The sequence below is a fragment of the Pimephales promelas genome, chromosome 16, assembly GCF_988280905.1.
Source record: "Pimephales promelas chromosome 16, fPimPro1.hap1.1, whole genome shotgun sequence".
In the NCBI taxonomy this organism is placed as follows: Eukaryota; Metazoa; Chordata; class Actinopteri; order Cypriniformes; family Leuciscidae; genus Pimephales; species Pimephales promelas.
The window spans coordinates 20,657,807-20,672,647 of record NC_142784.1 but is presented as its reverse complement, the minus strand read 5'-3'; the positions used below and the strand labels follow the sequence as shown (position 1 = coordinate 20,672,647).

Genomic DNA, 14,841 nt, shown 5'->3' with positions numbered 1-14,841 from the left:
ACTGAATATTTACCAAAACATATCATGATGTAGGCTACAATTCCCACTAGGCTATTGTCTATATACCCAAATAATTATCTTGATTGTTTTGCAGCGATTGGTTGTTGATCACAGAGGCCATTTGTCCTTTAATGCCTGACACCAGTTTTATCCGAACCTGTTAGCATCCTTTGAGAAACTAATGTCTTAATCACTATTATTATATCCACTGAACGCCATGGCGTATTGGCTCTTAAACGTAGGCTATGTCATCAATGGTAAAAGTATGCTATTAACATATAGGCTTACATGAGGCCTACATAAATATTTTAAAGCCTTATATTTTTTAAGTATTAGCTTATAGTTGTGAATAAACTGTTCAAAAAAGACTGAATTCAAAAAACATACCATTTATACTAGGCTATCTAGAAAAATATTCTCACAAATAGTAAAACCCACTTGTGTTGTGAGGACATCTATTCTACAGTGATTATCATTCATATAGGCTAGTTCATGTTTGGTTTTAAATCTCCTGATTTCAACAGGTTTGTGACATTATTAGGGTAGGGCTAAGGTTTAGCATAGCATCACCTCGGAAAAAAAGACTGTCCTCACTATTAAGTTAACGCAACAGTAGGCCTACGGTATAATTTCGGAATGTGCTTTTGTGGAGTGTTGCCTATTTACTTTAAGAGAGAAGAAGAGAGAAAGAGAAGAGGCAGAGCACCAGCTGTCTTATAAATTTGTTGTTTCTCATCCATCAGGTGGCTATGTCGATGTGCAGAGGTTCGGCTGACTCTGTTGGGTGATACAAAATGGGCTATGCGAAGAGCAAATTGTACAATTTGGCAAAAACAAGCACGAGCATATCAAATACACTGCCCTAATGAAAAAGAGGAGACATTTGAAAATGTATCCAGGGTGTTTGGATAGGTAAGAATGGAGGAGAGAGAGCTGGACGGAAGGGAGGAAGAGAAGAGAGGGGGCTGCTAGCTGGTGCAGGCGCTGGGTATACATGTGACAAGGGGAAATATGAGGGACTTTGACAGGTCTTAAACGGTCTGGCGCCAAGGCCTCAGTCTACTGGCTAAATATAGTAGGAGAGATGATGCACAGAGATGATGAAAAGATGAAAAGAAGGAGCAACAATGTAAAAGCAGAAAAAAGACCAACGGTCATTTAATGATCAGCCCTAGAGGATCATCTGGTTTCATATATGTGAAGGTATTGCAAAGGTTTGCGTTATCTTTTAGCAGGAACATATTCATTTCCTCAGAACCCTGGAAACACAATTAGACACATTGTCTTAACAGCGGACACCGTCTCAAGGACACACAAGCTGACAGAAGCAGATCATGCATAAAAGTTTGGCATCGGGCTATATTTAACTAATGAAAATGTTCTCTGCTCGAAGCTTATGCACACAGACACTGCTCTGACAAACCTTTAACCTTGTTTTTCATCATTACAATCATTATTGGTTTTTCGACGCCTCGTTGTTTTGGCAGTAAACGGTGGCAGCGCCGTGAAAAGTTTTTCAGCTTGAACGCTTTTTCAATTACGTGGGATAAGAACTCGGCGCATGATTAGCCTACATTCTTGTTGGTTTAGATGTGTTACAGCGGGGAAAAATAAATCTGCCGTAATTGCAGAGACTTTGTTGATGTAATTACTTCCTTAAGTATATACATAGAAAAGCATTACCATGGTTAATCAGTTCTTAATCCAAATCACTCTCTCTGCGAAGCTCAGAGATCAACGACTATCGATTAGGCTATAGCCTGTTTCAACAACTTGCTGCAGGTAAAAGACTTCACATACAAAACAAATAATTTCATAAATAATCTTTAATATTTACACTAAAGCATGTCGAATAACTGTAGGAACTGTTTTTTTTTTAATGTCAGGAAAAAAGTTCACTAAACCAGAGTTTAGCCTATTATAGGCTATTGTTGCCGGTTTCTCCCCTAGAAGGATTTAATGTTAAATATATTACTTTTTTAACTTGTCAAATAGATTATTGTATTATTTTATTTTATGATTTTGATTTTATTTTATGAGATGTTATCTTATTATGTTATTTATGTTATATTATTACTTATGTTATATTATTTTCTTGTTTTTCATTTCATTTGGCTATTTAAACATCTGTCATTTGAAAGCAGAAATTTTTTTTTAAATTCATAGAGCTTTTGCCTGATATTGAACACATTCGTAATAATTAATTTTCATTTTATATTATATGTAGGCTATATGATATTATTTTCACGACTTTTTTTAAAAAGAAAATTGTATCCTATTTGAATGCCATACCTTTATTGTAGGAGCGTGCATATCCCATAATTGAGTGTCAGTTTCAATAAATCCCGCTGTAGTTGTCTGTTCACTCGTGACATCGGCAACAAGTGTCTGCCTACTTTTTATCGGTTTGCTTGGTGTAGATTTAACTATTCTTGTGCATAGTTATGGTGTGAATGTGACATTTAACTTCTCAACAAACAATAATGAAATTGCAATCTATTCTTATTATCCTTTAATATTTAATAGGCTACCCAGTTCGAAAACGCAATATAAAATAATTTTACAAAGGTTAATTTAGCTGTTTTAAAGACATTTTGGCGTGAGTGGCAATCCACAATATGCCCGCTAAACCACTCTAATACACTAAATACACTTAATCCACTTTTTCTTAATACAAAAAACAAAAACAAAAAAATAATAAAAAAAAACGTCGTCGCCGTTTTAAAGAACAGCTGCAAACATCACGTTTCTGTTCAGCTGTTGAGAAATACACGCTGATTTTTAACATTTCGGTAAAATAAGCGATGTTTAATGACTCTATTAGGTCCTCTCTGGCGCAGTAGGGGTTAAACATGCAGCCTGTCATCGTGTTCTGCTGATTTGTATCGAAGTGTAAAGGTGACAACATTCCGCAACCGGTTGAATCCGTCCGCACAAAAACATAGATTGGCCATTGATGCGTTTTAAAAATATTGGAACTATATGAATGCGATATCTGATGGAAAAGTACGTTGACATGTTAACTTATAATGATCACAAGTCATTTGGAGACAAAGAAGGCAAGCGCAAGCCAAAAGTTTGGCGTAAATGCTAAAGGGATTGGAGTGCACTGTTAGAGGATTTTGGAGTAAATATGAACTGACAAGAGACGGTTCTTACTGCGGTACGTCAGCCGACTGGCGCCAAGCGGCTATCTAACAAACCCAATCCAAGTAAATCTAGAGTCCACGAATGGATTTCTTAAAGGTATAGACTACACTCATGGCTCGACCCACTGCTGAAACTACTGGTCGAAAGTAGACGGTGAACCTTTATAGTGGTCTGGCACTTGATGTAGCAGCCTAGCTGTGTGTGTGTGTGTGTGTGTGTGTGTGTGTGTGTGTGTGTGTGTGTTTAAGAATATAGTGAAGCAGCTTTTTCCGATCTCCTAAATATTCAGAGGAAGGATAATCTGCGCACAGAATGTTTGTAGCCTACTTTTGTGAAAATAAAACATTTACATTCCCCAAACAGTTGTCGTTTATGTATAATAACATATAGGCTATAGAAAATTAAAAGTAGCTAAACAACCGCAGATGCTTGTTATAGTTAACAGTTAAGAGTAATGCAGCACTCACCAAAATGATCTTTATATTGGTCTTTAGATTCCATCAACCCTCTTCCTCTTTCTTCAGTATAGCGCGTGGCTGTGCGCTTTGAATGACCCGGGGCAGAATTTAAAGCACCAATGTCCGGTTATTGGCTGCTGTTCCTCACATGAAGTCAGTGCACAATGACACACGCACAAAGTACGGAAATAGTTATTCACATAGTAACGCACAAGGTCCTTTGGCTGTGAGAGTGCAGCGCTATAACAAAATACCCGTACGCGTCACTTTGACATGTAGGTTACAGCGAAAAAGATAAACGCTGTTTGCTGTGTTCCTTGTGTTTTTATTGCGAATAGTTATTCTCAATTTATAATGTTTTAAAATGTTCTACCAATGAAAAGCACATAACATCTTTGCGATGATCCGGCATAACAATTTGGACTTTTTTATTTACACGTTAGGCTAATCTTAATTCCTAAGTTTTCAGTCTATCTGAGAGTGAGTTTTGTTCTCCGAACAAGGAGGCATCGTAATTATAAGCGTAAGCCGACGGAGGTGCAGTCTCCACCGGCTAAGCACTGAGGGCTGACCCGCCGCTTGGCTTGGAGACGGGGGTGGGATTTCCCGATCTTTTCTGTCATTGGTTAATATTTTATTCTGTTGACATGTTTTCTTACTGCTAATGCTTCCGACACCTTCTTGTCCACCCCCTCTCCTTGAGCCTGGCCGGAGCTGTCAAAACCACGCCTATGGAGGCCCACAATTGGTCCAGAAAGCGTAAAATCAGCAATCAAGGGGGCTTGGTTCATTAGTGCTGGGATCAGAGCAGGAAGGACATGTGAGATAGTTACAGTTGTACAGTGGACAGAGCAAGATCTAACCATTTCAACTCCGTGTCTGCGTAGAATGACTGCGCTTGGATGGACATCCGCATCGAAAGAGTAATCTTTTTATGAGAGCAACTGTTGGAGAACAGGAATCCCCAAATCTGCCTTCAACGCGTCGCTGCTCTCTCACTTTGACTGATATTATTACGGGGACTTCGTGGAAACTAGCAGCTACGGGAGTTAAGGTGGAAGATCCTTACCACTGTCTTTGCTCGCCTTTTCGCGATTCGCATTTTGCCAAAACTGCGCTTTTCCTTTCCGTAGTGAGACAATCTATCGTCTGGATACGCGCTCCTTTTTGTCAGAAAACAACACAAAATATATTTTTCACTACGATTGTTGGATGCACCGATGAGAGATCCAGTTTTTACAGGGACTGCGATGGCTTACCACCCTTTCCACGCTCACCGGCCGACCGACTTTCCAATGTCAGCTTTTCTCGCGGCCGCGCAACCCTCCTTCTTCCCGGCGCTGACCTTGCCTCCCGGGACTCTAACAAAGCCGATCCCGGACCATGCCCTGGCCGGAGCCGCGGAGGCAGGGCTCCATTCTGCTCTGAGTCACCATCATCAGGCAGCTCATCTTCGCAGTCTCAAGAGCCTGGAACCAGAGGAAGAGGTTGAAGACGATCCAAAAGTCACACTGGAAGCGAAAGATCTATGGGACCAGTTCCACAAAATAGGAACAGAAATGGTTATTACGAAATCTGGCAGGTGAGTTCACAGTTGCTCTGTTTTTAGTATTTTGTTCCAGTGTTTATACGAGTGAATGCTATGATGCACTCCCCTTCTCACATATATTCCGCCGTCTGGCGCAGGGGTTAACAACATAAAAATATTGTTTCGTTAGATGGCTGTGTAGTTCACCAGGCCCAGTAAATTCACTACCAAATCTCTGTCTTTTGCACATCGCTCTCGTAAGTCATTTAACGTTTTGCACCCTGAACTGGCTGAGCCAATTATTGTCAAAGAGACTGTAGAAATGAATGCCTTACTATTAGAACATGCGTTGGATTTATCTGCTTATTTGACTTATGAAAACGAAATGGGGAAAGTACAAGCGATGCGTATTCTGTGGCTAAGCAAAGGGAAAATAGCTGAGGCTTTATGCTGCTTAGGCTATATCAATATACACAAATATTGACTTTCAAGGTACGGTGTGGCACAGTTAAATCCTGCTTTAATTTATTCGTGTGGTCTGCCTATGTTCTGAGGTGACAATATTCTATGTAAATATCCTGCCACTGTCATTGAAGGTGTAAGCCTTGCGGCGAGTTAAATAGTCTGCAGCTGAGTGGAATGTTAATATATATATATTGATATAGACTTGCATATAGGCAGCATAAAGCATCAGCTATTTTCCGCATCGCTTGTACTTTCCCCATTTTCGTTTTAGTATACACATAAATATAATGCCGTTATAACTACAAAATAAATGTAGTTAAGCTAAATATTATCCCCGAAAACAGTGAATTATTATTTGGTTTTGTTGCTAAAAAGTTAAGCTTGCATTTGACCACATATTTATTTAGGCTATTTTTTAATTATTTGATTTATGGGAATATTTCCTTTTTCTTCAGGAGAATGTTTCCACCCTTTAAAGTCCGCATTAATGGACTCGATAAAAAAGCCAAGTATATTCTATTAATGGATATTGTTGCTGCCGACGACTGCCGTTACAAGTTCCACAACTCTCGCTGGATGGTCGCGGGGAAGGCCGACCCGGAGATGCCAAAGCGAATGTATATACATCCGGATAGCCCAGCTACTGGGGAACAATGGATGGCTAAGCCTGTTGCTTTTCATAAACTGAAGTTAACCAACAACATTTCGGACAAACATGGATTTGTAAGTTACCATTTTTCTTCAATAACCATTTTGTTGCGTTTCGTGTTGGGCTATTATAATTGTGCTGCTGTGTAATAATCTATAACTATAAATTTACTGCCATCTGTGGGTTGCAATGCTTATGATCTCAATGATTGTCCATGCTTACAATATCGCTGTTTATTCCTGTGTGGAGTGAAATGTGAATGCTCTAAAATATCAAATTTACTTTCTTAAAATGTATTGTAAGATGCACATTTATTTGCTGTCGTGACATTCATTTTTTAAATTTATTTCGTCATGTCTACAAACCAGATATGAGGTTCGTTCAAGTCATAATTTTATTCGTTATGAATAATGATCGAATTGTCTGCTTGGTTACGTAATGTAAATACTTCATCCTGAGTTTTTCTCTTGGCCACTGTTACTTCTATTGTTTATGATAGACGCAGAGCGCTATAACTTTTATGAGAGGGTGGAAGTTACCAAAAAAAAAATTAGGTCAAGGGAACGGGGGAGATCTTGAATCACGCTACAGTAGCTAAATGGGTTTACTATTAGCAACAGTGAAAGTGTATTTCGTCCTGTTTTGAAGCAACATATTGCATATAGAGCGACCTGTGCATTCTCTGATGTGTTAGTTTCAGTGAACACTGTTCACTGTGCAATGTTGAGACAGATGCAACGATCCTGAACAATACTCTATGTGAGCAGTCAAATACAGTGTGTGCCCTGCTCCCTTACGTGACTTGCAAACAAATCGACTAGAAACAAATGGAACATTTACTGATTTACATGCATGCCACAAACCATTTGATATAGTTATATGGTCAAATAGAACATATAGGGTTTTAGATCCTATCATAGGCCTATATGGTCAAATAGAACATTTGCTATGTAGCATCACATTTTTTTGTTGTGAACAAATTGCTTCCTTAACTGTAAAATTAAGAAACTCTTATCTTATTTAATTATTTCAGATGTAATTTTTGTTATAATGATTGCGCCACAAAATAACTCATGTCTGTGTGACTGGTTTCTGTCTACCTGCCACTGGCACAGGCCTGTTGTTATGTAAGAACAATATTTCCACTATTACTAAATAGCTATATGCGGCATTTATTGTCTAAAACGATTTTTAAATACTAATTATTTGAAACGGATAATTGTTGTGACAAGCACTAATACCTCCCATTCCTCTTCTTCTTATTAGACCATCCTGAATTCAATGCATAAATACCAGCCCAGGTTCCATATTGTGAGAGCCAACGATATTCTGAAGCTCCCGTACAGCACTTTCAGGACATATGTTTTCCCCGAGACTGATTTTATTGCTGTCACAGCTTATCAAAACGACAAGGTATGTACCCATATTTTGATTAATTTAAGCATTCGTTCTCTGAACCTTATAGATGTGCAATAAGCATGTATAATGTAGCATTCGTTCTCTGAACCTTATAGATGTGCAATAAGCTTGTATAGCCTATATAACCTTACTATTCGTGTTTATTTATTTATTTATTTTACACACATATAAAATAATTGCATACTTACTTGCGTTTGTATACTTTCTACGGCGTTTAAAGAGATTTACTGTTTACATCGTACGTTGACCTCATCAAAAGGAGAAGTTGTAGGCTAGTAGGCTATGTGCATGCAAAATTATACCTTTAAAACATTTCAAATTCCTCATGTGTCCAGTGCTACTTTCAGCTACTGCTCATGTTAATTGTCGCCTGTGTCCGAGGGGCCTGGTGAGCTTGTCGGTATCGTAAAATTTATGACACAGTCACAATCGATTAGCAGGCACTTAAGCTCGCCGGTTTGTCCGGGAGCTACACTCGCTGAGGCAGAGCAATCAAAGCGGGCCAGTTTCTGAAGTAGAGGCCATCTAGCTTAGCAATCTATGAACTTTAAGGCCCTGGTTTCTCCTGAATTTACAGCCTACGGCGTCCAAATCACTTGGGCACAACGAAAATCGTTCTGTTACATCGCTTTGTATTTTCATGGAACTTGTAAAAACTGGCAATGATTCAAACCACACTATTAATTATTGATACGCAGGTCGGCGTCACTCATCTAGTTCGCCTCTCTCGTTCTCTGTTGTGCTGTAGAGAAACAATTTGACAAATGGAAAATGTTTATTCGTGCAATTTTCTCAGGGGGGTCGTGATTAGATATTTTTCATTAAACATTTTTAATAATTAAATTATATCCCCGGAGTAGTCTGCGTAGCGTGTTTAACAGTGTTGGGATGATAACTGATCAACACCACATATAAAGGCGTTTCTTTTTATACCTTTAAATTTTGTGTGAATAAGATTACTTGTGGATTATGGATTCGTGAAGCATAACAACAACACTACTGCGACGGATAATACTATACGGCTGCTAATCATCATTCACAAACAAATGATAAATATAATATAATAAACACAACTATTTGTACTTTTTATTCAGATAACACAACTGAAGATTGATAATAACCCATTTGCCAAAGGCTTCAGAGACACAGGGAATGGAAGGAGGGAAAAAAGGTAGGTTTTACCTTTATTGTTCACATCCATTGTTTCGCAATGTAAATGGCCTAGGAACTGCAGAATCAAAGCCTTATTTTTTTAAACTGTGCATAGTGTGGGTCAATTCAGGTCATATTTTCTTGATTTATTATTATGTTTTTTTATTTTATTTTATGTGTTAAAGGAAACAACTGACCCTTCCATCATTACGCATGTATGAAGATCAATGTAAAGTGGACCGTGATGGCGCGGACTCTGATGCTTCCTCAAGCGAACCTACAACCGGCAGAGATGCTGCTCACTCACCTGGACCGGTTTCCAGCCCACTTAGATTAAACCGGGGCAGCAGAGGTAAGTCTAAAACTATGAATAAATGATATAGCTATGCTTCACGATCACTGAGAGGAAACAAGCCTAAGTGTCGTATCGTTTACAAGACGCTAGATTATGCCTTCAGCGTTTTTCAAGACTTTTTAAATAATTGACAAAGTCATTTTAATAAAGCAATGTGCTGATTTCCCAAATACGTTTTAAAATGAAACAGTATGGAGCAACACATAGGGCATAGGCTAGCCCTGAACCAGGCTAAATTTCGTTTAAAAATATAAATGTAAAACTTTTTTTTTTTGTAAATGTATAATTATTTCTAATATCGCATATTGGTCTCCTATTGTACAAGAGTTAGCCTATTAGCTACATATTAATTCAGAGATAAATAAATAAATAAAAAATCGTGTAGGAAAAAATTGGTTAGCTTTGTGTTGGAGTGTTATGCCAGATCGGGTATCTACGCATGGCATTAGTGACTGTAAAATGTTATCTTCAAATATAATATCAACATAAGTAGGCAACTGCGTTTAATTTCGTCTTATATCGTATGGATTAAAACTTTTATTATTATTATTATTATTCATCAGACGACAAAACATGCACTGACAGTGAGCAGGAATTGGACAATCCTGATGACCGGTGTGGAGGATCCAGCAGTCCTGGACCAGAGCCTCCATCTCCATTCAGGTCGAGATGTGAGGACCGGGACCGGGGGCGGGAGAGGCCTGTTATGGAGAAGAAAGACGATTATCCGGAATCCCGAAAATCAAGCGATTCTATATTTAGCATAAGAAACTTGGAGAAAGACAAGCTAGAGAGCAGGCCGAGGAAAGACACAGACTTCTCAAAGAAGGACACAGAAAACGGTGGTCTTAGCAGCAGTAAAGAGAGCTTTTCTCCTCTGATGGTACAGACTGAGAGTCCATCACACTTTGGGGCAGGGCACCTTCAGAGTTTGGCGCTCTCCGGTTTACACAGTCAACAGTTCTTTAACCCACTAAACACCGGACAACCTCTATTATTCCACCCTGGACAATTTGGAATGGCACCTGGGGCGTTTTCAGCAATGGGAATGGGACATCTATTGGCTTCAGTATCAGGAGCTGGTGGCCTGGAGAATGGAAGCCTGTCGGCCCAGGGTACTGGGAGCACCACGAGTCCCTTTCCCTTTCATCTTTCTCAACACATGCTTGCCTCTCAGGTAAGGAAACTCTCGCCATTAAAATTTTAAATGATACGAGCTGTCTGGTTATGGAAGCACGCGAATGAAAACAGGCTATCTATCTAGCGATAGTTTTTGGTGAGATGCTCTTTGGTTTTATAGAATGTTTTTCAATAAATGGCCGTCGAACATTTTTATTTTTGTTTACAATTAGGCTACCTAGCCCACAAGGAAAATGCATTGTTTATATAGGCTACATTTATAACAAAACTTTTGCTATTTGAAAACAGAAGATATTTTAAAATGTCATTGCAAAAGCTTCATTTAAATAAGGTCGATTATTTCCGTTCCGTTGACAATCAGCGATATATTGTTTTTTTAAATGAATAAATAAATTCGCTTGCCATTGAAATCGGAAGGATTGCAAACAGGTGGCTCTGGTTAATCTAATGAAATACTGGCTCTCTGAAAAATTCACCAAGTAGCAAACTATCGCATGTTCGGTGTGGTCAATATCCCTAACGAATGTATCTTATTACAGGGCATTCCGATGCCAACATTCGGTGGACTTTTCCCGTACCCCTACACCTACATGGCCGCCGCAGCTGCAGCGGCCTCCGCCCTTCCCGCGAGCAGCACAGCCGCCTCGCTCTCCAGGAACCCGTTCTTGAGCAGCTCCACTCGCCCTCGGCTGAGATTCAACCCTTACCAGCTCCCCGTCTCGATCCCTCAATGCACAAACCTGCTTACCACCGGATTGCCAAGCGGCCTAAACCCCTCGTCTGAATCGTCTAAGTGCGGGAGCAGGGAAGCGAGTCCTGTGCCTGATCACAAGTCAGGGGCGAGTCAGAAAAACGGCTCACCTAAAACAACAATGAAGGAATCCATCAATGAACTCCAGAACATTCAGAGACTAGTGAGCGGCCTAGAGAGTCAGCGAGAGACCTCCCCGCCTAGGGATTCGCCCAAGTGATCAAGCGTCCCCAAACCTATCCAGGGCATGACTTGAATTGCCAGAGGATTTTAAGTTCTCTGCGAAATATTTCATCAAGTACTGTTTTTTTGCGCATGGATGACTGAAGTGGAAAAAAGCAAACATTAGTCAACAAAAAAAAAAATAAAATAAAATAAAAAAGGCCTAATAAAATAAACCGTGGGACCTGGCGCTCTTGGTGGCGGAGATCTACGAAAGTGCTGCGAAGACAATCTACTGTGTAGCCTAATTGACTCTGTGTAGAACATGCTGACAAGACCACACCAATCTGTTGAAAAAGAGGAGTTTTAAAATAAAATACATTTTTATTTGCGTAATGTCAGTAGGATCACTGCTGGTTGGTTGCAATATCTAAATGGTGATTCACATAAAACCTGTGGACTGAAAACCACCAAGCTACATCCAAAAAAATAAAAATAAATAAAAAAAAAACATAAGAAAAAGAAATTAAAAAGGATATTTGAAAAGGGATTGACATGGCAGTTGGACCGTTAGTTAAATCCGACAGACAGTTATACCTGAACTATTTAATGTAATTATTAATAAAAGAAACCTAATTCTGTAAATAAGCTACAAGAACCTAAGAATATGCAAATTGGTATTAATTTATTCAAAGCTGTGCATTTGCGTGTACATAATATTTAGATTTTAACTCATTGCATTTTTTTTCTTCTCATTTTTCACTATGGTTGTTGTAAATGAAAGCTATAGCGTTTGTTGTTTGGAGACAGAAGGTGTTCCTATCTGTGTTAATCTGCCTGTGACACGTAATGAAAGCGTGTGCCATCAATGCATTGTAGCAGTCGCTGTAAAAACACTTATCACGCTGCGGGACTCACAAGGTTTGGGAACAGAGAAGCCTCAGGTTAATGTACTCCAACTGAAGAGACCGACATCCTCTTCTTGGGATGAATTTATATAAAGAAATATATGAAAGCGTCCCGTTGTGCTGGCTGTCCGGATTTTTCTGTTGTTGTTGTTGTTGATGTTGTAGGATTCTTTCACGATTTCAATAAAAAACAAAAATCAACGTGTTTAAATATTTTACATTCATGGCACTCCCTTAATGATAAGCTGCATGACAGACCACAATGATTGGCCCGCATGCATTAGATAGGGAGCTTATGAGGTATAACGACAACATAAATAGAAACATAATAGCTTACAATTTATTTTTTAAAAAAAGAAGAAGAAAATAAAACAGCTACAAACAGAAAACAAGTGTTTTCTAAATGCATGGGCCAGCCAGACCCTCTATATCTGCTTATGGGTCACTAATAATAGCCTAATAAACGTTATGTTTTAGAAGAAATAATCTGTGCAAAATAATATGTAGAAAAAATTGTTACAAATGTTTTTTGAAGGGGTTTTCAAAAACGTAGCATAGGAGCCGATAGCAAAGCTATACTGCGCCCTCTGTCGTAGACTCGCGTCACTTCACATAATTTTACCCTCATCTCAACTTCAATAATGTGATTTTACCGCTACAACGTGTGGCGCTCCTATAGGCACGTCCAAACAATTTTAGTTTAGATATGTGTTTATTATTATTAGCCTATTATTATTTTACATGAAAAGGGGTCTAGCCATTGTAAAAATACAAATAGGCCTACGACACACATGCCTATAGCCATAAAAAAGTAGGAAGTAGCAAAAATGACACAATATTCTATAATCTACTACTCTCTAATAAGCTAATAATAATAGGCTATAGCCTACCTCATCTAGTGAAATAGGCCTTGTGATAATCAAATCCATAACCAAACGTAAGGACAGTGTTAATGTTTGTTCAAGTTTTCTCTGATGATGACCCTTACAAAATAGCTATAGCCTAGTGTCAGGCTACCTTTTGAGCGAACGAGATAACGGCTACGTCAACCGTGACTGAATTATAATTTAATAAAGGCTATATAATCTAATAATAATAATAATAATAATAGTCTAATAATAATAAATCGACTACATAATGGTACCAGAGACCAGAGGTCTAAATTTGAATTCTTTATCGTTTCCCGTGGAGTATATAGCCTACAATGTCACCTATTGTTTTTGTAAGCCTATTTATAGTCATAGAACTGCAATGGAAGAGTATTTATAGAGAAAGCTTGACTCGGAAGCAGAACTAGCCTACGCTCCACTCTCCCCACCTCCTTTCCTTCTCTCTCTTTGAACGACCCAGATATGTTGTGCGCTTTTTGGCACCAATCATTAATGGTTTGAGCGCGCCCAGAACACAGTTTATGCTGCCGAGTCGTAATAGATAAGCTGCACAGCAGAGAAGAAATAGGCCTGGCCTACTCTCATGTTATAGCGAAAGGGTTAAGTGCTGCGGATAGGAGGTTAGGGAGGATGAGAGTTTGGACGCCCAACCACTTTGGCAGCAGACAACCCTTTGTCCAGCAACCGGCGCCTGTCGCCTGCCTGCCGGCCATGCAGCTTCCCCACACCCGCGCACAAAGGGACAGATCCCGAGAGTTACAGCCCCTAATTAGAGATACCCCCTTGTTTCTCCTCTTTTCTTTTTCGTGCAATAACCACAAGCCCTCGTTTTCATTAAGGGGCCATTGTTAAACCCTGTTATATTCAATTAACAGACCGAACAACGCAACCTAACTCTTTGTCCAAACTAATCAGTCAATGACCAATCAATAAACTGCGATGACAAGCAATTACGGGCCTGGTACTCGACAAAAACCAGCCAAGTGTTTACATATTTAGCTTTAAGTCAACCAAATCGGAAATCGAGAAGGACCAAATCTTTAGTAGGTAAGTGACATTATGCATAACAGCCAATTATCAGTTGTTTCGTATATATTAATGGGAGAGAAAAAAATCCAGACAAAAAGACCATTGACAAGAAGCGGTTTCTCACAGTCGTCTGGGTGAGTTTATATCTGATCTGCAGAAGTTGAAACTGAACACTGAGAAGCTTGAAAATCTATGAAGGCACTGAGGGGTTGAGATGACTGGATGCTGATATCATTCAATACTACCAACTTCAGAAATACCATGTAAAAGAGAGCGCCTTCAGGCTTATTGCCATTATTACAGTACCACATCAACATTAAAGGTCACGTGCACCTGATCAATCACTACTGGTCTGTAGTCGTTTTTTTTAAGGACATACAGTCCACATGTGTTTTATGTCACTTCATACTAATATTTGGCCATTGAAGCACTTTTCAACACCTAAAATTACAATGAAATGTATTGTATAATTTCTATGAAATTAATCAAAGTGAGAAAACACATTGACATATTAATATTTAATATTAAATTCTTCTAATAGGCTATAATTTATTATGTCAGGTAACAAATCCACTACAAATGTTTACATTTGTACAATTAATTCATTACTAAACAATGGTTTGTTATTTCTGTTCATTTCCTTTTACATTTCTTAATGAATTGTTTGACCCTTGCCTTAGCCCATTTAGTGACAACACTGTGTTAAGTGGATCTGTATCTCTCTTTTTTTCTAGGCAATGACAGTGGAAATGTAACAACAAGCAGTGTTCTCACCAAGACGAGAA

General features: G+C 38.9%; 1 protein-coding gene across 1 annotated transcript; it reads left to right on the top strand.

The window, feature by feature from the left end:
• The first annotated feature begins 4,416 nt into the window (after positions 1 to 4,416).
• On the top strand, positions 4,417 to 12,338 carry tbx2b (T-box transcription factor 2b). Its single transcript, XM_039671020.2, has 7 exons — positions 4,417 to 5,190; positions 6,057 to 6,324; positions 7,517 to 7,663; positions 8,764 to 8,840; positions 9,007 to 9,173; positions 9,740 to 10,353; positions 10,856 to 12,338. Exons 1-7 carry the CDS (start codon positions 4,829 to 4,831, stop codon positions 11,285 to 11,287), a joined length of 2,067 nt encoding a protein of 688 aa, XP_039526954.1. The 5' UTR covers positions 4,417 to 4,828; the 3' UTR covers positions 11,288 to 12,338.
• The last annotated feature ends 2,503 nt before the right edge of the window (positions 12,339 to 14,841 follow it).

What these genes read in the sequence shown, in the direction of transcription:
- tbx2b (XM_039671020.2), top strand. Translation starts at nt 4,829, where the DNA reads ATGAGAGATCCAGTTTTTACAGGGACTGCGATGGCTTACCACCCTTTC. An exon ending in GTTATTACGAAATCTGGCAG is followed by an intron (nt 5,191 to 6,056) that starts GTGAGTTCACAG and finishes CTTTTTCTTCAG; the next exon opens with GAGAATGTTTCCACCCTTTA. An exon ending in ATTAAACCGGGGCAGCAGAG is followed by an intron (nt 9,174 to 9,739) that starts GTAAGTCTAAAA and finishes ATTATTCATCAG; the next exon opens with ACGACAAAACATGCACTGAC.